Here is a 25,675-nt window from a genome sequence, read left to right as displayed (position 1 = left end):
ATGCATTGTTTAAAAAGGCTGTTTTATCCTGTATGAACAGGTCCTTCTCTTCTTTGATTGTCCCCATAACATTTCTGGATAAAGCAGAGTTACTGGAGTCAGGCTGCACATGCTCAGTTTAGTGTTTATTGCTAGAGAGTTTTTTTTTTTTTGAGAGAGAGAGAATGTGATCAGCACAGGGCCAATTAACACTGTCCAGACAGAGGGTCAGGGGTCCTGCATCCTGATAAAACAGCCAGAGCAGTATAAAAACTCCTCCTACAAGCTTTAACCAGGCACTGATAGAAGTCATAAGACTGCTATATATTCTGCTGATGAGAAAGGTATTTAGCAGTTTATAGTGATAAAAGTGAGACAGCACTCAAATTAATAATTAAATAAATTAATATAAATACACAAATCACAAAGCAATAAATAAGATGGAATATAAAAATAAAAAATAATATATAAATTATACAAGGGGGGGGGGTGAAAACCCCTAAAGTGCACATATATTAAACTGATTGTGCATATATTAGCATTCCAAATATATTAAAGTGATTGTGCATATATTGACAGTCTTTATAGTTACAAAGTGCAGGTGCAAAAACGTGCAGCAAAAAACAATTCTTGAAGGTGCTTCATGTGCGGCAAAAAACATTTCTTCATGCAGATGGGGAATCCTTCACCTAGAGCTCAGCCCACTTACCAGACAACCCCTTGGGGTCTAACGTAGGTAAATGGTGTCTTTACTCCCAATGGATCCTATTTCCCCGCTGGAGTATGACCAAGGTATCCTATGGCTGGTTACAAGGGCTGGCTTTGGATCCCAGTGTCCGTCCCGTTTCAGGCATAGGGTGGTATCGGCATGATATAAAGGATGCAAAAAACTCTTATGGTGTAGTATGCATGGATTGTGGTTTAATAAAGGAAAGTAGTCAGTTACAGTTTGAGTTTCATACAGCCAGCTGAAAGACAGTGCTGCGGCTGGTTTGCGTTCCGGCTGCGTTCCAGAACCCGGAAGTGACGTAGGGTGTAGCACGTGATCCAACGCGTTTTGTCATCAAGCATATGACGTCATCAGGGATTGCGCTAGGAAGGTTAAGGCAAACTTGACACAATATTTACTTTTTAAATGCAGCTTCACCCAGGATTCACACTAATTCCTTGTGGCTAAGCTTAATGGGCTGGAGAGCTTTTGTCTGCCTCTTTAAGGCCGTCCTACTGACACACTCTTCAGGCCATAGTGTTGGCATTTGCAGTATGGAAGAGGATTTTCTATACTTGGACTTGGTTTCTGGTGCTCCTCTCATGCATATTCCTGTCAGTGGGACTGGCTGGGCTTCTTAGCCAAGGGAGAGGCAAGTTAACAGCTGAATGCACTTTCGAGGCAATAATGTGGATACATAATGGGTTGTTTGCTTCTGTTACGGCAACACACCTGTAGTCTATGAGTATTGAGATTGTAATTTAGGCGGAGTGAGGGGCGGAGTCTCCCGTATATATGTGAGCCAAGTCCAAGTGCCTTCCTACCTTTGATAATGTCACAGGAAGTGATGAAACGCGTCAGCTATTGGAACGCACGTCGTGACGCACCGCACATTAGGAACGCAAGCCCGAACACTCTGCTCGCTACTCTGCATGCCCGCGGTTGTTCATCCTTTTGGAGTTATTTCTGCTATGTTTTTACCTTCATGTAGTAAATACATTTTTATAAACTTTCTACACCATCTTGGAGCATTTCCTTTTTTACATAAACCTGGCCCTATATCCTGAGGAGTGGAGAATAGGTAAGGAGGAACTCAACCATCACCCCCACCAGGAGCATACAGGGAACCCAGTACCTTCGGCCTGGCAGGCCCACAAGCGAGTGTGGTCTTAGTGCTATATAGCACATAAAACTCAATATCTCTGGTAAGTGACCCACCTTTACCACATTCACTGGAAAAAGAACCCTACGCCACAAAAAGTCACGAATTTGGATGTCTTGAGCACAAAAGCACCTGCACTTTGATATAGTTTCAAAAATACTTTTTTTGTCACCTGATGGACTTTATAAAATAATTTTGCACTACTTGCCAATTATTTATTTATTATTTATTAACATTACTGTCACCACGAAAAATTGTTTGATGTTTTATTGCACTAGAACATAGTAACTATTTATATTTATCACGAGTATCTATTTATTCATAATTTATATTTTTCACTCATTTGTCACATTTAGGCCACCAGCAAGCGCTGTAGATAGTCCCCTTTGACTATTTTTTTGGTACCCACTTTGTCCTATAGCTGCTGCTGTAATATCAAGAAATCTTTGTTATACACAGTTTTATTTGTCACATAATTTTACCTAGGCGATAGGGTGATACACTATATTTAGTGCTATCTTTCTTCTCCTATAATGATTCATTCCCTTGAATGTAGACACATAACTTTCTCATCCACAATTTCCACTAGAATGCATACTGGAACACGGCACAGCTGTAGCCCATTTGAGAGGAGATGTAGCACACAACATATGAGGTCATTCACAGATAAATTCCCAAAAAATTAGAAAACATGCTTATCTTGTAAATGCGGTGTAACAGTTCCATGGATCCACTCACTTCTGGGAGGCAGGCTCCAGACAATGACAGCTCTTCGTAGGAACATAGCCCTGGCTGCACTGCTGTATGTGGGGCTAGTTAGCACCCAATTATTCACCCCAAATTTCCACAGAAGGGGTTCCCTGCCTTATCAGAGCATTTAGCACCCCTGCCTTATCAGAGCATTTAGCACCCAATTATTCACCCCAAAGATCCACAGAAGAGGTTCCCTGCCTTATCAGAGCATTTAGCATCCCAAGGTCAGGGACTGCGCTACAGGAGAGGCTGAACCTGTGCAAAAAACACCAATGGTGGCAGGTAAGAGTTTCTTCTTTTCACACTGGCTGTGAGTTCCATGAGGACAAAAAAGGGAATGGACTGTTGTGTAAGTGTTAACTTTTTATAGCTATGCACTGGTCCTGTTGGCGGAAGTAGGAGGGGCTCCTATCACATGTATGCTGCCATGGAGTCACCAGGAAAACAATATACTCCATGTGCAGTATTAATAATGTGTATACCTAATTAGGACAAAAACAACACAGAAAGTATTATCCAGTATATTTTATAGCATTCTACCTTGAGATTTGTCTCGTTGTATGGTGAAGAGTAGTGGGTGGGATCACTTGGTTGAGCTTAACTATTAGGTCAAAAAGGCAAGTCCAAAAGACAATTTAACAATAAATGAGAAAGGAAGTTTTTCTGGCTTTTAAAAGTATTAACAGACATTTTGTGATTTCCCGTTCTAGACAAGCGTTTTACTTTTAAAAGTTTAGTTTGAATTTCCACTTTTGCAGCCAAATTGGGATAACACTTTCTGTACAGTATATGGAAGATGTCAGTTATCCTCTGCTATGCAGAGATGGCTGAGGAGTTAACGTTTACCATAAATAACCCTGTTTGCATTGTGCTGTCAGATCCTATTATCAGTTGTAAACTAGATTTGAACACTGTGGAGGGGATTTCCGAAAACTGGACAGTGCAAAATCTGGCACAGCTCTGCTAACAAACTAATCAGCTTCCATGTTTTATTGTGAAAGCTTAAATGAACAAGCTGAAATTAGACGCAAATTGACTGCTATGCACAGCTGCACCAGATTCTGATTGCTCCAGTTTTAGTAAATCCTCCCATGTCTATCTTCCAAAAGAGTTAAAGATCTGGAAACTGGTCTTCTGCAATTTAGGTTAATGAGGGAAAACTCAACATGCCCCTCTTTGTCAGTGGGGACAGATTGAGTTTAGTTTCATTTCAATCTAAACACTCCAGTACATAAATTGGATTTTATCCATACTACAATAAAAAAATGTCTCCCAAGAAAACAGCTTTGAGCAGCTGCTATTCTCCCCTGTCTCAACTTGCCATTAGTTTCCAATTCAGATGTTTTCTCATTTGAGTTCAATACTCCATAAATATGGCTGTGTATGCTTTTCATGTATGAGAATTCCATTGTCACAAACAGTTGGCTACAGAGACCAAGGCACCCCATGCACATAAACAAAGCATAAAGTAAACTTTAATTTACAAACCTGTCAAACACACACTTCTGAAGTCAAGGGAGATCCTGTCTCTTGAATAAGCAAACTCATGTCTTGAATTACAGCTATAGAGAACATAAATTGTGCTTCCAGTTTCCTTTAAACTTTCAGAAACAATTTGTGCAGACAGAGGATAGGGGATCAAACAGTAGATATATTTCTTGTGCATTATAAACAAGCAGTGGGGATGAGGAAGCAGCACACTGGGACTAAAGAAGAGGTGTGCGGGCTGTGATCTGAGGATGCTGAGGAACTACATGTACCAGAAAACATACTAGATAGATAGATAGATAGATAGATAGATAGATAGATAGATAGATAGATAGATAGATAGACAGACAGACAGACAGACAGACAGACAGAAAGACATACGCACACACACACAAATCACACTCTCTCCTATTAGATTGCAGATGTAATACTACTAAAGAAGATGCAACGTGTATAGCATACAGATGGTTTATAGCACATGAATGGCACACTAAGTAGTAGGCTGCTTTTATCATCTCTTTCCAGGTACTTTTATGAATGAAAAAGCCTGCAGGCAGGGAAAACCTTGTTCAAATATAGCTTGACTTGTTTGCTAAAGATATTAAATTCTGAACATTGCAGCAATGTACTTTTCCTTGTAAGTCATCTAGCAATGCCAAATAATACTTCAATTGCAGAATGACAGAAATCTGAATTTTACATAAATTGCAAATAATATTTTATTGCAGAAGATGATCTATAGTCCAAATTTAGGTTTTGTTTTGTGTGCGGAAAAATGTAACCGTTTAATATTTTTTTTTTTTTATGGATAGTGTAGGATCCACTGACAATGGGGTACTTTGACGTAGTGGTGGGCTTGAGCACGATATGGCCATATGGTGGGACCAAATCCCCATTTTTATTTATGGATTGTCTTCATATTTGATAGTCATTTCTTTTGCATGTGTGCGCTATTCTTTTTTAATAACCGTTTAATAAATGCAGACATACAAATACAAAGAACTGTTGCTGAGAGAAGTAATAATGTATAGGGTAAATGCTTGTTGCAGTAGATGATCTTTAGTTCCCATATTGGGTATTGTTACTTGTAGAGAAAAATGTAACAATGTAATACAATTACAGACATATACAAATATGAATAAATGTTGCTGTGAGAAGTAGCAATGTATATTGTAAATACCCATTGCAGTAAATGATCAGTAGTCACAAAGTAGGTGTTATTACTTGTACAGAAAAATGCAACAGTGTAATAAAAATACAGACATATACAAACATGAATAATTGTTGTTGTGAGAAGTAGCAATGTACATTGTAAAAGCCCATTGCAGGAAAATGAACATTAGTCAAAAGGTAAGTGTTGTTACTTGTAGAGAAAAATGCAACAATGTAATACAAATACAGACATATACAAATATGAATAAATATTGCTGTGAGAAGTAGCAATGCACATTGTAAAAGCCCATTGCAGTAAATGATCAGTAGTTCCAAGCTAGGTGCTATTACTTGTAGAGAAAAATGCAACAGTGTAATAAAAAATACACACATATACAAATATAGATAAATGTTGCTGTGAGATAAAGCAATGTATGTAGTAAAAGCCCATTACAGTAAATGATCAGTAGTCCCAAGTTAGGCCCCTTTCACACTATTGCAACGCAATTTTGCCGCGATTTCGCGGCGCGATTTTTGCCGCGATTTTGAAAGCATGGGCAAGGCTATATGCCTCAAAATGCATTAAAATCGTGGCAAAGTAGTGCAGGAACTACTTTGAAGTCGGTGCGACTTCAAAACGCACTGATATGAATGGGGCTCATTGAAAATAATGGAAAACGACTTGTCATGCGATTTTGTGGTCCAAAATCGCAGGACAAGTCGCACTAGTGTGAATGGGGCCTTAGGTGTTGGTACTTAAAGAGACAAATGTAACAGTGTGTTAAAAATATGGACATATACAAATACACATAATTGCTGCTGAGAAAAGTAAGGGAGATTTACTAAACCTGGAGGGTGAAAAATAAAACCTGGGAGCCGATTGGTAAGCTTTGGAAATAAAACCTGGAAGCTGATTGGTTTCTATGAAGACCTGTACCTGATTCTGCATCCTCCAGTTTTAGTAAATAACCCCCACAATGTATACTGTGTCTATAACAGTAGATGATCTGTAGTCTCACATTAGGTGTTGTTGCTTATAGAAAATAAATGCAACAGTGTAGAAAAACTACAGACATTTATGAATACAAATAATAGTTGCTGAGAGAAGGAGCAATGTATTTCTTAAATGCCCATAATCAGTAGGTTATATTACTTATAGAGAAAAATGCAACAGTGTAATAAAAATACAAACATGCATAAATTCTGCTTAGACAGGCAACATTGTAATTGTTTATGCCTATTGTAGTAAATGATCAGTAGTTCAAAGTTAGGTGTTGTTATTTGTAGAGAAAAATGCAACAATGTATAAAATTACAGATTTAGGCCCCGTTCACATAGGGGCGATCCGACTTAGACGGGCGACCTCCGAGGTCGCGGTGCGAGCAGCGCGCCGCGACCTCGGAGCGGCCGCCACGGACTTCATAACATTGAAGTCTATGGCGGTCGCCTCCGGGTCGCCCCAAAGAAGCTCCGGACCCTTTTTCTAAGTCGGAGCGACTTGTGTCGCTCCTATTAGAACGGGTCCGCAGCTTCCCTATGGAAGGCGACCTGCGGCGACCTGTGAGGCGACCAGGTCGCCTCACAGGTCGCCTTAGTGTGAACGGGGGCTTAGGCTGGGTTCACACTGGTATGATCACAGACATTACATGTGATTCGCGCAGCATTGCTGTGCAGATCACGTGTGATGTCTGTGCAATGCAAATTCAGCCATACAAACGGTATGGCTGAAATGACATTCGCACAAAAATGGTGCAGGACCCTTTTAAGGTTCACACTGGAATTGGATCGCATGGGCGTTCACACCCATGCAATCTGATTCCTGTACCATTTGACAGTTTGCACTGTGATCTGCGAACCGGTCTGGGGGTGTCATTAACTTTCTATTGACACCTGTCACAGTTTGCCTGCGAGTGACATGTGATGCGGAAACCTGCACTGGAAACGCTCTGTTTTGCGCACCGCATATGTGTGAGCCAAGAATTATTCCTCATACACATGTTCAGATAATCGGACGACTTATCGTTCGCATTTTGTTGCATGATACTAATATCGAATTCAACAATGCATATAAACGTAGGATTTTTTTCATATGATTCCGGAAAAGCTTCCTGGTTACTTAGCTACGTATTAGATGGTGAAAAACAAAAACAATGGCAGCCAGGCTTTTTCTGTGCTATCTTAGTGTTTCTGAGTTTCTGATCATGCGCGGTCTTTGTCGATCGATTTTTAGCGGACGCATACTGTACTGATTAAACGATTGTCCTTCGCTAGGCTATCGTATGACAGAAGTTTTCGTGTTTGTCCCTTTGGATTTTGTTGGATGAACTGTCGTGATCGACTGTCGAAAGCTGTGTACTAAATATCAGATTATCGTGCAATCAAGTCGAAAGCGATTATTTTCGTACGATTATCTGAACGTAAGTATGAGGCATTAGGAATACAAATAAATGTTGCTGAGAGAAGTAGCAATTTACATTGTAAATGCTTAAGGGCTCTTTCACACGGGCGGTCCGATCAGATCCGCCTGTCAGTTTTTTAGGCGGATCTGATCGGATCCTCCATGCAGCTCTATGGAGCAGTGGATGTCAGCGGAGACACCTCCGCTGACACCTGCTGCCATCCGTATCTGATCCTGTCCGTGAAATCTGGACGGATGGAAACCCTATTTTTCCATCCGTCCAGGGATTGGATCTGATCGGATGAGAGGGGACAGGCGGTCTGCTCTCATCCGATCCCCCATAGAGAGCAGCGGGGGCTGTGACACCTCCCTCTCCACACTGCAAGCGGAGACGGAGCTGTCATCCGCCAGCTCCGGGTGGATCGCGGATCGATCCCCGCTAAGCAGCATGGATCCACCTACGGAGGTGGACCGTGTGAAAGAGCCCTAAAGCAGTAGATGATCTGTGTCTGTATGCATGTTATCTGTAGAAAAAATAAGAGAGAAGATATAAAGTTATACAAAAGGAATGCAGATAGAAGTTGTAGTGAAAATATAAATGACAGTCCATGGCATTCAGTGATCTAAGTTCACCAGTTGCTTGTTATTTGAAAAATACAAAATATAGCAGCTCATACAAGACACAAAGAAAAAAAGAAAGAAATGCTGCTAATGTTAGTTTCAGTAGCTAAATAGGCAGTTGAGAGGTGCAGGCAGGCAGGCAGGCAGCTTGAATCTGACCATGTTTTTCTTCTTTACCTTCAGATCACACTGATCACAGGGGACATGAAGCTACACTCCGTTTACATAGCTCACATTACACTAGGCAATTGCACAAATGCTGTCAGGGGTGGCATGACGCCAGCTTGTGACTTGTCAAAGCAGATATCTCCAGCCCCTTGAACAAAAAAAAAGGAGGGGGAGATATAAATATTGTCAGTTCTGGTGTCTTTCCTATGAGCTTTGCTGGGAGCCTTTACTGAAGACAAGGGGTTGAACACTGAACAGTGATCTCTTTACTACAGCTGGACTAGATCAGCACTGAGCTTCTAAGCAGTACTATGGGCTTCTCTAAACTAGGATCCTCAGGGCAGGAGTTAAGTTTGGAGAATGGCAGCACTTTAGATAGTGCCACCAGTGAGACCCCCTTTCTTTTCCTTTCTGTCTCCCCTAATGGGAGCAGCATCGTCAAGTCTATGAACAGTTCCGATCTCCTGAACAGGGATGAAGAGTTGGCTAAGATAGAGATAGCCGTGCTGGCTGTGATCTTTGTGGCTGCAGTTCTGGGCAATTGCAGCGTCTTGTTGGGGCTCTATAAGTCCAAGAAGAAAATGTCCAGGATGCACCTTTTCATCAAGCACCTAAGTCTGGCTGATCTGGTGGTGGCTTTTTTCCAGGTGCTCCCACAGCTCTGCTGGGAGATCACTTACCGGTTTTATGGACCAGACTTTTTGTGCCGGATAATAAAGCATCTTCAAGTGTTTGGGATGTTTGCCTCAGCCTACATGCTGGTTGTAATGACTGCTGATCGCTATATAGCTATTTGCCATCCTCTCAAGACTCTCCACCAGCCTACCAAGAGGTCCTACCTGATGATCGGCAGCGCTTGGATCATCAGCTTCATCCTTAGCACACCTCAATATGGGATCTTCTACCTGAAAGACCTAGGGGATGGGGTGCATGACTGCTGGGCTGACTTCATCAGCCCGAAAGGACTAAAGGCTTACATCACATGGATTACTATTAGTATCTTTGTGGTGCCGGTGATCATCTTGCTGACCTGCTATGGTTTTATTTGCTACAATATCTGGAGGAACATCAAGTGCAAAACCAAGAAAGAGGATTCTGATCGCAAGAGGAGCAATGGGTTATTATCCACATCTGTTAGCAGCGTGAGGACCATTTCCAGAGCCAAGATCAGGACTGTCAAGATGACTTTCGTGATTGTTACAGCCTATATCATCTGCTGGACCCCATACTTTACCATCCAGATGTGGTCAGTGTATGCAGATAACACCAACTGGATAGGTAAGTAGCAATTATCCTACTAGTGATAGATTGAGATTTAGCTTTTGTAATTTGATCAAGGCATGTTACCTTTTTTCTTAGACAGTTTAACCACTTTACAACCGGAGGATTTTGCTGTCTTCCGTCCAGGCCACTTTTTGCGATTCGGCGCTGTGCGACTTCAACTGACAATTGCGCGGTCGTGCAACGCCGTACCCAAACGAAATTTACGTCCTTTTTCTCCCACAAACAGAGCTTTCTTTTGGTGGTATTTGATCACCTGTGCGATTTTTACTTTTTGCGCTATAAACAAAAAAAGAGCGTTTATTTTGAAAAAATAACAATATTTTTCACATTTTTTTATATGAAATTCCCCCCAAAAAAGATGTAAAAACCAATTTTTTTAAAAGTTTTTTGCCAATTTGTTTTATGCTACATATGTTTGGTAAAAAAAATCGCAATAAGCGTATTTTGATTGGTTTGCGCAAAAGTTATTGCGTTTACTAACAAAGGGAAAGATTTCTGTCATTTTTGGTGTTTTTTTTTTAACGCGTAATGGCGGCGATCTGCGATTTTTTTTGCGGGACTGCGACATTGCGGCGGACAGACCGGACCCCTGACTGACATTTTTGACACTTTTGGGGGTACCAGTGACATTACTGCAGTAATCAGTGCTATATATATGCACTGTTACTGTAAAAATGACACTGGCAGGGAAGGGGTTAATTTTATTGGAGAGGGAGGGGTTAATGTATGCCTGGTGCTTACTGACGTGTAGGGGGGGAGGTGACTATGTGATTCATGGACAGATCGGATGTCCAGCTATGCTGAACAGTCCGATCTGTCACTCCCTGTCACTATGGAGATCCGCCCGCTGTGTTTACACACAGCGGGCGGATCTCCAGACTCGATCCCCGACGATCGGGTAAGAGCAGCGGCGATCGCCGCTGCTCCTCCCCTGGCCCGACTCCCGCTGTGAATGAAAACAGCGGGAGCGAGCCTCCGGCGGCGCGCAAGCGCCGCCCAGAAGGGGAGGAGTCCAGTCACGTTAATACTACGTGACTGGACGGGAACGAGCCACACTGCCGCAGTAGTATTCCCGTAAGCGGTAGTAAAGTGGTTAACAGTGATAACTGAAAAGTTAATAGAAAGCACCCCTAGAACAATAAATTCCAGCAATGAACTTTAATTTCCAGCAATTTGGCTTCCAATCTATCTGATCAGCAAAACATGCTTGCTTGTGTTTTTTTAACAGTTTTAGGAGGAAATTTACTAAAACTGGAGTGCAACATCTGGTAAAGCTGTGCATGGTAGCCAATCAGCTTTCAGTTTTCAGAGTTTAATTGAACAAGCAGAAGTTAGAAGCTGGTTGGCACAGCTGCACCAGAAGCTGATTGGCACCATGCACAGCTGCACCAGATTTTGCACTCTCCAGTTTTAGTAAATCTCCCCCCTTGTGACAACTTAAAACTGAAATTAAAGCATCTGTAGAACAATAATTTCCAGCAAGTCCAAACTAGCCTTTTCTGTTTGTAGTTAATGGCATTGCTTTAAGGTTAATAACCTCTTTACTGAGCTTGATTGTGACACAAGGCATCTGCAATATCTCATTAGGAAAGTCCAAACAATGCAGCATTTTGTAAGCACATAGTATTGGTATTGGCAAGATTACAGTCAGTTTGCTCCTCCTCAGATAGATGAGTTCAGTATGTCTGGCAATGTAAGTCTCGCCCTGAATTATTTTAGTATTCTGACCATAAACAACATTTTTACTGCTCACATTTATATTTCAGAAACCTTCTCGCATACAGTACAAATGTATAATTGCTTTAAGTAGTAATGTCTGTTATAGAACTTGGATAAAAGCATGTTTAAATCAGATTAAGATACACATACTATTGTGAAGAACAGAAACAAAGCATTTTGTGAATGAAGCGTTCATATAATATACAGCATGCAGTCTTCTTCTGCAACCCCCTTTCATATATCTGCCAGACTGCCACAATAAAACAGATAAAAACTAATAACTTGCTTGAATGAGCTTATACTTGACTATTTGCACCATGTTAGGCTCCATGTACACGGGACGTTGTTAAAAGTCCCTTTGAATGCTGGAATTTTTAGGACGTTTAAAACGTCCGTTAGGTAGCGTTGGCACCCACGTTTAGCGGTCGTTTAGCGGGCGTTTGCCGGCGTTTGCGTTTAGAACCGTTCCTAGAGGTCAAAAAAATTATTCCCCTTTAAAATGGAAAAATGCGAACGCTAAACGCGGGTCATCGCGTTCGGCCGCGTTCGGTCGCGTTTTTGCGTTTAAAACGCCGGGAAACACACGTTCAAATGCAAATAATTGCGTTCTAAAAAACATCCCTGAACGCAACTGCCTGCAAATGACTGTAAACGACCATGTGTACATGGACAGATAAGATAACATGGAGCTGCTTTCAGGGGCTTCTGAAAAAAATGCCCAACTGCTCCTAAACGGCCATTTCCAACGTCCCGTGTACATGGAGCCTTAAAGTGGAACAGCACCAAAAACTTAAAAAAAAAATTGGGGTATAGTGGGGAAATGTTATAATCTCTGTTATGGATGTATTGCCATCTACACCCCATTGGTGATGTTTTTTCTCATTTCTGTCTCAGTGACCAGAATTTTTTCTTAAAGGAAATCTCCCCAGTGTGATCACAGACAAGAAATGAATAGCTGAGATTCCGACTTTTCTCCATTGCTAAAACTCAGCCCTTATAAATTTTCATACATTAAAGCTCAACTCTAGAGACAGTAAAAATGATCCCATGCACAGGGGCTGCCTTCACACTGCTAGGGCTAAATGCTCAATAATGTCAAAACGATAGAAAAAACAGTTTTACTTACCTGATCGAAACAAAATGAACAGCAAAAATCTTGTTCAAATGTAGGTAACAATCCCACGCGGTATAGATAGGCTGAAAAAATTATAGAATTTTATTGAATGTAAAAAACATATAAAGAGTCACATTGGTCAACAATGAGTCACATATAATGACATACCAACATAGGTTAAAAGAAAACCCAAGTGACAACCAGATCTGGAAAATATTGCACACACACAAATCTAAGATGAAATGAAGAGCCTGTATGAAGATAACAAAGATTGACCAACAGGGCCCTGAAATAAATCAACTCCAACCCCAAAATTCACAGATAGATGCGGGAGTGCTAATGGCAAATTTCTATGAGGTTATGAGGAGGCTAAGCAGCTGAGAACACGCTGTTGGAGACACAGCTGATGAAAGGTGTGTGATCTCAATTGCACATCAGAAATTCACCAAGTAGCTGCCAAAGTAGCAATTAAAGGAAACGTTGCCAATGGCCACCTTCAGCAAGGTAGGAATTACAGTTCAATGGTAGTAGTGATGGATACAATACTGATTTATGTATCAAAATGTAATATAGTTAGCAGCCATCCCAAAGTAATCCAAAGGGATCTGTAATCCCAAAGTCTTGCTAGTAAGTGGCAGAAAGTGAATATTCCATATAAAGAGTAACAATGTTATTTCATCTGTGTAGTCAGTTGAAATCAATAACTCTTTCCAAACAGGCTCAGTAATAGCAGGGAATCCTTCCATCAAGGTAGATGCCTCTGTCATCGATATATCCGATATGACAGAACAGTGGTATGCCGTGTTTACAATGGCAGACCGCCTTTCTGTCTCTGCAGGAAGCAATCGCAGGTGCCCGGCGGCAATCGGTGCCACCAGACCCACTGATTGGCTCCCTCTGTGGTCAATGAGCACGCGCCCATGCCCCCACTAGCGGTCCCACAAAGCAACACACAGGTAGGTCATTTCGCGGGGCAGAGCCAGCCTGCCTCTATAAAACTGCAGCGCCTGGTCGGCAAGCAGTTAAAAGGTTTATTATACATTTCTATAGCAATTTTTTTTTTTATTTATGAGGGTGGGGTACAGTTTTGTGTCTAATTGATATACAGTATCTCACAAAAGTGAGTACAACCCTCACATTTTTGTAAATATTTTATTATATCTGTTCATGTGACAACACTCAAGAAATTAAACTTTGCTACAATGTAAAGTAATGAGTGTACAGCTTGTATAAGTGGTGTAGTGGTTAGCACTTTCACTTAGCAGCAAGAGGGTCGCTGGTTCGAATCCCAACCACGACACTACCTGCCTGGAGTTTGCATGTTCTCCCTGTGCCTGTGTGGGTTTCCTCCCACACTCCAAAGACATACTGGTAGGTTAATTGGATCCTGTATAAAAATTGGCCCTACTATGTATGTATGAATTTGAGTTAGGCACCTTAGATTGTAAGCTCCTTGAAAGCAGGGACTGATGTGATTGTGCAATGTATATGTAAAGCGATGCATAAATTGACAGCGCTATATAAGTACCTGAAATAATATAACAAAATATTGTTATTTGATGTAACCTCAAAATTACTCAACACACAGCCATGATTGTCTAAACCACTGGCAACAAAAGTGAATACACCCCTAAGTGATTATGTCCAAAGTGTCAATATTTTGTGTGGCCCCCATTATTTTCCAGCACTGCCTTAACCCTCTTGGGCATGGAGTTCACCAGAGCTTCACAGGTTGCCACTGGAGTCCTCTTTTACTTCTCCATTACTACATCATGGAGCTGGTGGATGTTAGAGATCTTGTGCTCCTCCACCTTCCATTTGAGCATGCCCCACAGATGCTCAATAGGGTTTAAGCCTGGAGACATGCTTGACCAGTCCATCACCTTTACCCTCAGCTTCTTTAGCAAGGCAGTGGTCACCTTGGAGGTGTGTTTGGGGTCGTTATCATGTTGAAATACTGCCCTGTGGCCCAGTCTCCAAAGGGAGGGGATCATGCTCTGCTTCAGTATGTCCAGTACATGTTGGCATTCATGGTTCCCTCAGTGAACTTTAGCTCCTCAGTTTAGGCAGCACTCATGCAGCCCCAGACCATGACACTCCCACCACCATGCTTGACTGTAGGCAAGACACACTTGTCTTTGTACTCCTCACCTGGTTACTGCCACACCCCCTTGACACCATCTGAACCAAATAAGTTTATCTTGGTCTCATCAGACCACAGGACATGGTTCCAGTAATCCATGTCCTTAGTCTGCTTATCTTCAGCAAACTGTTTGCAGGCTTTCTTGTGCATCATCTTTAGAAGAGGCTTCCTTCTGGGACGACAGCCAGGCAGACCAATTTGATGCAGTATGAGGTGTATGGTCTGAGTACTGACAGGCTGACCCCCACCCCTTCAACTTCTGCAGCAATGCTGGCAGCACTCATACATCTATTTCCCAAAGATAACCCCTGGATATGATGCTGAGCACATGCACTCAACTGCTTTGGTCGACCATGGCGAGGCCTGTTCTGAGTGGAACCTGTCCTGTTAAAATGCTTTATGGTCTTGGAAACCACGCTGCAGCTCAGTTTCAGGGTGTTGGCAATCTTCTTTATGTAGAGCAACAATTCTTTTTTTTTTCATATTCTCCGAGAGTTCTTTGCCATGAGGTGCCACGTTGAACCTCCAGTGACCAGTATGAGAGAGTGAAAGCGATAACACCAAATTTAACACACCTGCTCCCCATGCACACCTGAGACCTTGTAACACTACTGAGTCACATGACAACGGGGAGGAAAAATGGCTAATTGGACCCAATTTGGACATTGTCACTTAGGGGTGTACTCGTTTTTGTTGCCATCGGTTTAGACATTAATGGCTGTGTGTTGGGTTATTTTGAAGGGACAGCAAATTTACACTGTTATACAAGCTGTACACTCACTACTTTACATTGTAGCAAAGTGTCATTTCTTCAGTGTTGTCACATGAAAAGATATAATAAAATATTTACAAAAATGTGAGGGGTGTACTCACTTTTGTGAGATACTGTATATGGGACAAATTGTATTTAGATGAAATTAGCACTGGGAGCTTTTTTTTTTTTTTATTCCGCAATAGAATAAATTAAAGCATAAATTCACCTTTAAAAAAATAATAAATGCACATTTTGGCAGGTAAAAAAAATGTGGTTTTATTTATTTATTTTTCATAGGAGCCTACAGAGCATTGAACCTGCAATCAGCAAGTCATGGGTGCAAAGTCAGGCTCTTGCAGACTCTCAGTACACCTGTCTGCCCATACCTCCAATTACTGAAGTGCAGGAAGAATGAATGAGTGTGCATGGTGGAAGACGGGACTTGTAGTTCATTCATTCATTCACAAATAGCTGTGGATCCCCTGCTAACGGTCACAGTGGGGGATTGTGGGGGTCCGAGGCTGCTGCATTAGTAACATGTTACCTGAATACATGTGTAACATGTAACGTGTTACAAAAGGTAAAGTAATCCTTTCAATTTTGCCCTGACACTGATAACCGAGACGGGGTCTGTTAAAAAAAAGTAATAAGGTATATTAAAGGTACAGGGCTACTTTGTGCCTAGCAACAATCACTGTGCAAATAAGCAAAATAGTAAAGTGCATGCAATAATCAACGTGCCAAAGTGCAAGATGAATCAAACAGTGCACAACATAAATAATTCTCTCATAAAGTGCAATTAAGTGTCCATATGAAGTGTCTCAGTCCATTCATATAGCTTCCTCCACCCTGTGCAAAAATTGTCTGAAGAGGGTGCTTAAAAGTGCTTAGTGCTTCCACCACCACCTAAAGATGGCCTCTCACCTTAGAGTTAGACCCATGTTTTACCACCAGGTCTATGTAAGCTGTTCCCCTGAGGGGCAAAGGTCACTCCGCTATACAGGCAACACTCCTTGGAACCTCTTATTGGACTGGGCAAATTTTCACCTCGGATCTTTCATAACATCGCCAGGTGTACTTATAAAAAGAAGAGGTGGAAATCTAGTGCTCTCCATTTGTATAAAGTTTTATTAGGTAAAAAACAATACTTACACTCACATGGGATTGCACATATAGCTGTTCGGGCTTGTCTCGCTTGTCTCTCTTCAATACACAAACATTAGGAGCTGGCTGCCGAGTCCCGTCAGTCCAGAAGTCCCCACCCCCTATTAGGGGACGGGACTCGGCAGCCAGCTCCTAATGTTTGTGTATTGAAGAGAGACAAGCGAGACAAGCCCGCACAGCTATATGTGCAATCCCATGTGAGTGCAAGTATTGTTTTTTACCTAATAAAACTTTATACAAACGGAGAGCACTAGATTTCCACCTCTTCTTTTTATAAGTACACCTGGCAATGTTATGAGAGATCCGGAGTGAAAATTTGCCCAGTCCATTAAGAGGTTCCATGGAGTGTTGCCTGTATAGTGGAGTGACCTCTATAGTGGAGCTTACTTAGACCTGGTGGTAAAACACGGGTCTAACGCTAAGGTGAGAGGCCATCTTTAGGTGGTGGTGGAAGCACTAAGCTCTTTTAAGAACCCTCTTCAGCCAATTTTTGCACAGGGCGGAGAAAGCTATATGAATGGACTGAGACACTTCATATGTCAATTGAAAAGCAAGATGGGATAAATGAAGGTGTGTGAAAAACAGCCGGTCCCTAGTTTGAACTACTTACCCACCAGTCTGCTAACAAACAGTCATGGATTGGAGCAGGTGGGGGATGATTGGGCGGTCTCCAATCCCATCTGTTTCCCATCCATCTATTACAAGCATGTACTTCCTTTTGTGAAGACACTTGGACACTCAGGTTGAGTAGTGTTATTTAGTGTTAGGTTCTGCAAGTAACGCAGGATGCCTTGTCGTTGGCCTTGCAGCTTCCGCATGCATTTGCAAATGTGTGTTAACTAAACTCCTGTTTTTAACTTATATCGTTAGACAGGTTTATTTTGGTTTGTTAGCAGACTGGTGGGTAAGTATTTAAAACTAGGGACCGGCTGTTTTTCACACACCTTCATTTATCTTGCTTTTCAATTGACTATTCACAGGGATGGAGACACTGAGCAGTGCTCGCCAGTTCTCACATAAAGTCCCAAATTGCCCATTTCTTGTATCTTGAGACACTTCATATGGACACTTATTGCACTTTATGAGAGCATATTTATGTTGTGCACTGTTTGATTTATCTTGCACTTTGGCACCTTGATTATTGCATGCACTTTTATTAATATTTTGCTTATTTGCGCACTGATTGTTGCTAGGCACAAAGTAGCGCTATACCTTTAATATACCTTGATTTCTGTGTTATGCAGTGATAAGCATAGTCGGTATAGCAGCTGCTGGTTTGCACTATACTCATTTATTTATATTTTGATTGATATTATTTTCACATTAGTTGCACTGATTTTTCTTTTTACAAAAAAGTAATTATCATCATCCATGCACTCATTTTATCTTCATGTGTTTACATTTAGCATTATGCATGTGAAAACAAATGTAATTCATGTAAAATTACAAGAACGATAATGTTACATCATCATTTAATGGATAAGTGCACTTTCACTCCATTAACATCACCTCTTTTACTATATTCCTCATCAGATTGTAAAATTGGACTAGAGAACTAAGACACAGGGGTAAGCATGTTCACTGCCATGGTTGCAGTGGTCCTGGTGGTCTTATGAACAATCACACATTTTTAAAGGATCGCTAGACAATCTATAGAATGAGTGTTTGAGTGAGTTTGTGTTTTTTTTTTACAATTTAATAAGGCGAGAAAGATTATATTTGCCAGATTAAAGGTAAGATTAAGGTTAATAGAGTAGACTGAATGAAATGTTGAAATTACTTTCACACTTTAAAGGAAACCTATCTTTAGAATAATATGTAGGTTGCCACTGCTTACCACTCTAAAAATGCTAGCTGCCTAGCTGTTTTTGTTGATTCAGTGACTTACATATTATGGTCACAGACCCGGGTTACAAAGAAGATAGGTTCTGTAGGTTTGTTCTTAACCACTTTGCCACCGGAGGATTTTCCTGCTTTAAGTCCAGGCCACTTTTTGCAACTTGGCACTGCGCGACTTTAACTGACAAGTGCGCGGTCATGCAACCCTATACCCAAACTAAATGTACGTCCTTTTTTTCCCACAAACAGAGCTTCCTTTTGCTGGTATTTGATCACCTCTGCGCTTTTCATTTTTTGCGATATAAATAAAAAAAGAGCGAACATTTTGCAAAAAAATTGACATTTTCTACTTTGACAGGTGAAAAAAATATCCAATATATTCAATTTTTGTCATATATTTAGTCCAAAATGTATTTAGCTACATGTCTTTGACAAAAAAATCCTCAATGAGCGTATTTTTAACCGCTTTAAGACCGTCAGATTTTACCCCATTCCTGACCAGGCTATATTTTGCGATTCGGCACGGCGTTACTTTAACGGACAATTGCGCGGTCGTGCAACGCTGTACCCAAATTAAATTCATGTCCTTTTTTTCCCCACAAATAGAGCTTTCTTTGGTGGTATTTGATCACCTGTGCGATTTTTAATTTTTGAAAAAGAGAGCGACAATTTATAAAAAAAAAACAATATTTTTTACATTCTGATATACAGTGCTTTGCGAAAGTATTCGGCCCCCTTGAACTTTTCGGCCTTTTTTTCCACATTTCAGGCTTCAAACATAAAGATATAAAACTGTAATTTTTTGTGAAGAATCAACAACAAGTGGGACACAATCATCAAGTGGAACGAAATTTATTGGATATTTCAAACTTTTTTAACAAATAAAAAATTGGGCGTGCAAAATTATTCAGCCCCCTTAAGTTAATACTTTGTAATGCCACCTTTTGCTGCGATTACAGCTGTAAGTCACTTGGGGTATGTCTCTATCAGTTTTGCACATCGAGAGACTGAAATTTTTGCCCATTCCTCCTTGCAAAACAGCTCAAGCTCAGTGAGGTTGGATGGAGAGCGTTTGTGAACAGCAGTTTTCAGTTCTTTCCACAGATTCTCGATTGGATTCAGGTCTGGACTTTGACTTGGCCATTCTAACACCTGGATATGTTTATTTGTGAACCATTCCATTGTAGATTTTGCTTTATGTTTTGGATCATTGTCTTTTTGGAAGACAAATCTCTGTCCCAGTCTCAGGTCTTTTGCAGACTCCATCAGATTTTCTTCCAGAACTTCCAGAATGGTTCTGTATTTGGCTCCATCCATCTTCCCATCAATTTTAACCATCTTCCCTGTCCCTGCTGAAGAAAAGCAGGCCCAAACCATGATGCTGCCACCACCATGTTTCACAGTGGGGATGGTGTGTTCAGGGTGATGAGCTGTGTTGCTTTTACGCCAAACATAACGTTTTGCATTGTTGCCAAAAAGTTTTTATTTTGGTTTCATCTGACCAGAGCACCTTCTTCCACATGTTTGGTGTGTCTCCCAGATGGCTTGTGGCAACCTTTAAACTACACTTTTTTATGGATATCTTTAAGAAATGGCTTTCTTCTTCACTCTCCCATAAAGGCCAGATGTGTGCAGTATAGGACTGATTGTTGCCCTATCGACAGAGTCTCCCACCTCAGCTGTAGATCTCTGCAGTTCATCCATAGTGATCATGGGCCTCTTGGCTGCATCTCTGATCAGTCTTCTCCTTGTATGAGCTGAAAGTTTAGAGGGACGGCCAGGTCTTCGTAGATTGGCAGTGGTCTGATACTCCTTCCATTTCAATATTATTGCTTGCACAGTGCTCCTTGGGATGTTTAAAGCTTGGAAAATATTTTTGTATCCAAATCCGGCTTTTAACTTCTCCACAACAGTATCTCGGACCTGCCTGGCGTGTTCCTTGTTCTTCATAATGCTCTCTGCGCTTTAAACGGGCCTCTGAGACTATCACAGTGCAGGTGCATTTATACGGAGACTTGATTACACACAGGTGGATTCTATTTATCATCATTGGTCATTTAGGTCAACATTGGATCATTCAGAGATCCTCATTGAACTTCTGGAGAGAGTTTGTTGCACTGAAAGTAAAGGGGCTGAATCATTTTGCACGCCCAATTTTTCAGCTTTTATTTGTTAACAAAGTTTGAAATATCCAATAAATTTCATTCCACTTCATGATTGTGTCCCACTTGTTGTTGATTCTTCACAAAAAATTACAGTTTTATATCTTTATGTTTGAAGCCTGAAATGTGGCAAAAGGTCGCAAAGTTCAAGGGGGCCAAATACTTTCGCAAGGCACTGTATAACATTCCCCAAAAAAATTTAAAAATCAAAATTTTTTAACATTTTAGGCCAATTTGTTTTCTGCTACATATTTTTGGTAAAAAAAAAAAAAATCACAATAAGCATATTTTGATTGGTTTGAGCAAAAGTTATTGCGTTTACTAACTACGGGAAAGATTTGTCATTTTTATTGTTTATTTTTTTTTTACTAGTAATGGCGGCGATCTGCGATTTTTTTTTACGGGACTGCGACATTGCGGTGGACAGATCGGACCCCTAACTGACATTTTTTACACTTTTGGGGGAACCAGTGACATTACTACAGTAATCAGTGCTATAAATATGTACTGTTACTGTAATAATGACACTGGCAGGGAAGGGGTTAACTTTATTGGTGATCAAGGGTTTAAATGTATGCCTCATGCTTACTGACGTGTGTGGGGGGAGGGGATTGTGTGACACAGACACAGATCGCAGGTTCAGCTATGCGTCAGCGGCAACACTGACGTCACTACGCTGTTATGTGTTTCTACATCAGCGGGACGGAGAGGTCTGCATTCAGCGCTCCTCTCCATGTGATCACGGACGCCTCGGCTCCGTTGGATCTCCTTTTACCCGCTCTACATGACGTTAGGGTCCGAGGCTTGCTGCCGGGATGGGATCCACATGGTTTGGAAGATTCTTCTCCCCACCACACAGTGTCCATCCACCTACCATGGATCCCCCTCTCCGGCCTGTCCATCCTTCAGGACCCTTCAGCTCCCGGGTGAGACACGATGTGCCGCCTTTCCACACTAGCCAATTTTTTCATTCTTCATTTTTACTTACCCATATACTTTGAATCAAATTGATCTCTGAAGAAGGGAGATACTGCTCCCGAAACGCGTCAGTCCATGATGTCATATATATCCTACTTTCATGAAATTTCTATTTATGTAATTAAGTGGCTACACCAAGTTATTTACTATGATGTGATGGATTATTGTTCATGTTGTATATTACGCATACACTAGCTACTAAGCTATATCATGTGCTATGGTAGTACATGCTATGAATTTTACTCATACAACTTGTCCATTTTTGCAATAAAAATTCATTATTGTTTTACTCATTCATTATGTATTCTTTGATCTCCAGCCACTAAGCACAACCTCATCTAAAGTCCCGCGGGCCAGTTTTCTTTGAATCCTGTAATCTGTGACTGTCTATCACATAGGAGATCCGCCCGCTTTGTTTACACAAGCGGCCGGATTTCCTCACTCGATCCCCGACGATCAGGGAAGAGCAGCGGTGATCACTGCCTCTCCTCCCCTGGCCCGACTCCCGCTGTGTCTGAATACAGCGGGAGCGAGCCTCCGGTGGCGCGTGCGCGCCGCCAAGAGGGGGCGGGATCCAGCGACGTAGGTCTACGATAACGAGCCACTGGTTAAGCCAAGTGGTTAAGTTGAATTGGTATGTAAGTTGGAACAGGTACATTTTTTAAGTGTAACTCAAGCCAAAAAGATAATTTTCAAGTTTTTTAGTTAGCATCGGGAAGGGTTAATGCCCCTGTAACGTTTGTTTTGCTGTCTGTGCCCCTGTCCAGAAGATTTTAACTTACTTTCTGTCCCTGTGACTATTGGATTTTGAAAATTTTGGGTTGTATGAGCTCACTCTAGCTCCATCTGATGTGTTTGAAATAATATTCAAGCCAGAGTAACCCTGGAACCTAGTATTATCACAAGAAGGTCACAATAGCAACTTCCACATTTAAAGCTCAATGATCAAATATAAACCCCACTCACACTTTGCCTCCCATCCCCCAACCCACTCTGCACATGTGTTTTTTCTCTTACCTTGTATAGAAAGATTTACTCACCTATGTATGTCTATGGGTCCCTTGTCAGCACTGTTTCCTGGTGAAGGAGACCGCTAATCCAGTAGACATGCCAGGTGGTTCCTGACAGTCCCCCCATACTTATTTCACCACAGCAGACTCATCTTATTGACCCTAAAAAGAGCCTGCCATTGGAAAGCCAAAATGAAGTGTCATTTTCACATAGGCAGTGACATGGGCATCAAAGAAGGACTCCACCTACTGTAAACAGAAGAGAGAAGACTCGGAACTGAAGAGTCACATGACCATAGCTTTAGGTGAGTAAAAAGGTCATTTTGTTTTTTTTCCCTAATGCCAGAGATCAGTTGGGTGAGCGTAAGGGATAGAGGGAGCCTGAAGATCAGCTTTATTTTGCTGCATATTTCTGTTAAAGCGGAACCAAATCCATCAAAAAACAGTTACATTCTCGGCATGCCTGGAATTTTAACTGTCACATTTGCTTGTGCTGTCAACCAATTTGTCAAACCATCAAACGTCTGGTGTCATAACTTAGGGTAGAAGGGTTTAGTTCTGCTCAAAAATCATGGTGAAGTAGTGGGAAAGCTGTAGTTTTGGAGCCCTTTATTTGACTTCCACACCCCATATAAGAAAGCTGTAGGTGGTATGATGTTCAGGACACTTGTGTGTGTGTGTTGGTCTATGTGAACTAATTATTTGGCATAGTGCTGTTCAGTGTAAATTGTGTAATTTGCATGTTGAAAACATGATGAATATCCATGTGCTCCTTCCTTGTTAATAGTTTCCTTTTAGCACAGACATAACATCTGTGTTTACTTGGTTAGGCAGAAGAGCATCCAAACAAGTGTATTTTTGTAGGCACCATTCTGCCAATAATAATAAATAGTGCAGCGCAATCCTAATGGTAAATTATCACATAAAGTCCCAAAGATTTCAGGTGTCCATATAGGCAGATAAATGTCCCCAGTGGTTAGTGGTCCTAGGACAAAATACATGCAATTCTGTGTCCAAACAGGTGCTCACGCGATCCCACCACCTGTCATCACTGCCGCTCACCTTATCTTTGAGACCCTATAGGGTCAACCAGCATGTTACATCAAGGGGTTCGTATAAACACCATCACTCCTCCTCCCTTAATAGTATATATGTGAATGCACCTCCAATTCACTGAGATAGCAGAGTTCCACAGGCAGATCTTCAGACCAAATTGTCCGTGGTGTATGAAAAAAGAACAAGCAATCTAATGCTCTCTGTATAAATCTGTTCTTATGCTTTATTGATAATAAGTTACACTCACGTTTTGGAAGATAAAAATCGCGCATTCATGCAGAGCTTGCAAACGAGCATGCATCCCATCAGCCAGACTGGAGGAGTGAGAGACGACCATGGGTCATGTGACGTCCCCCGTACGCATTACATCCAGAGCGGGCGGGACTTCTTCAGGGACTTATATGTGCAACAAACCCTCCGCCCCCCACTTCCGGCTGCCAATCAGCTAATCCAAGGAAAGCAACTTAAAACCGCAAGTGACATATAATGTATTAAGTGCGGAACCATTCTGCCAATGGTTGGACTGCCAGCCACCCTTTGCCATGGTTGGAGAAGCCATAAAAAACAGAAAGCAATCTTTTGAGTGCTATTGTACCATTCCAGTGTACACCCTATAGCACTAAAATGACCCATTTAACTCACATTTTGTTACCTAGAGCTGTTAGGGTGCTGGATGCATGTCAGAGCCAGATGTCAGGCATACAAAAAACAAAACAAAAAAAAAACAGCTGCAATTTAAACAGGGTTTCAGTAATGTGTAACCTAGATGATAGCACTAAGAGGTGGTTTGAGTGAAAATATGGCATTAGAGTTTTACTAGCATTTTCTTTTTTTCTTTTTTTTCTTTTAGAGAACGAAAACACTGTAGTCACTGTGTCCGCTTTGTTAGCAAGTCTGAACAGCTGCTGCAATCCCTGGATATACATGTTTTTTAGTGGACACCTACTGCAAGATTTCGTCCTGAGTATTCTATGTTGCAGCAGGTTCAAGCAAAACCCGAGCAAAGAGGATTCTGACAGCAGTACAAGGAGACATACATCTTTTACCAGGATCCAAACAAGAAGTCCAACCCACAGTACTGACACCTGGAAAGAGTCTCCCAAATCATCCAGATCTATTAAATTCCTGCCCCTGCAAACCTGAAAGCGGCAGCTGCCTTTAATGTACAGTTAGCCTCAAAGCTTTTTACTCAATGCACTTTAAATGCATACCTTGTAAATATGCAGTACATAATATTAACAAGGAAATGTATATTTTAAGTAATATGAAGTATAATGTATAATGTATTGTGGCTAAGATGATGTGTGCACACCTCAAATAAGCATGCTTTGTGTTCAGCAGCTATAAATTCAAAAACAAAACCCCAGCTAGCTTTCACTGTTACTACACTGTACATAAATAATGATGTGAGAAGTAAAATTACTTGGAATGCACAGAAAAATAAAATCATTTATATTGCATATACTAATCCATGACAAATCAAAGCAAACACGGATTTAATTAGTCACGCTTTAAGATAGCTTTGTATTACAATCACATTAAAACTGAATGTAAGTCATTTTCCATTCAGCTTATGGTATTAACACGGCAAAGTTGCTAATGTAGTTGATTGGTCCATATTAAGTTAATAAACTGAGAACGTCATATTCTAATGATCCTCTGACTGTGCAGGGAGACCATACTACCTGGTTCCAACTTTCCCTCACTACCACTGATGAGACTTCAGAACCCATGGAATTGCATATAGTGACCAAGTATCAAAGCAAACCAGCCACAAATGTGGCCATTTCCAACTGATAATATGATGAAAAGTACATAAGCACAAGTTACTTTCATTAAAAACAGCATATCAGTACAGTCAGTAAATTTAGAGTTCATCAAAGGGCAACAAAAAAAGTAATCTTTGAAATATTTCTCCTGCATTTTTTTGATTTGCAGAACAAAATGACACCACCCGTCATAAATTTAAGGTAAGTCTGGGGCTGCTTTCCTTATTACTAGCTAGGAGGCTTTGCTTTTGAG

At 41.1% G+C, this 25,675-nt stretch overlaps 1 protein-coding gene across 1 annotated transcript; it reads left to right on the top strand.

Annotated features, from left to right (window-relative positions):
• The first annotated feature begins 8,589 nt into the window (after positions 1–8,589).
• AVPR1A (arginine vasopressin receptor 1A) lies at positions 8,590–25,283 on the top strand. The gene is made up of 2 exons (XM_082256982.1): positions 8,590–9,708; positions 24,504–25,283. The coding sequence occupies exons 1-2, from the start codon at positions 8,742–8,744 to the stop codon at positions 24,794–24,796; spliced, it is 1,260 nt and encodes a 419-aa protein (XP_082113108.1). The 5' UTR covers positions 8,590–8,741; the 3' UTR covers positions 24,797–25,283.
• Positions 25,284–25,675: the final 392 nt, after the last annotated feature.

This window comes from Pelophylax lessonae, assembly GCF_965119305.1.
Source record: "Pelophylax lessonae genome assembly, chromosome: 4".
NCBI classification, from domain to species: Eukaryota; Metazoa; Chordata; class Amphibia; order Anura; family Ranidae; genus Pelophylax; species Pelophylax lessonae.
This window is presented reverse-complemented; position numbering and strand designations above follow the sequence as displayed.

Bases quoted from the DNA above. Each gene is read 5' to 3' on its own strand.
- AVPR1A (XM_082256982.1), top strand. From the start codon at position 8,742: ATGGGCTTCTCTAAACTAGGATCCTCAGGGCAGGAGTTAAGTTTGGAG. The intron at 9,709-24,503 runs GTAAGTAGCAAT...TTTTTCTTTTAG, and splicing joins AGATAACACCAACTGGATAG to AGAACGAAAACACTGTAGTC.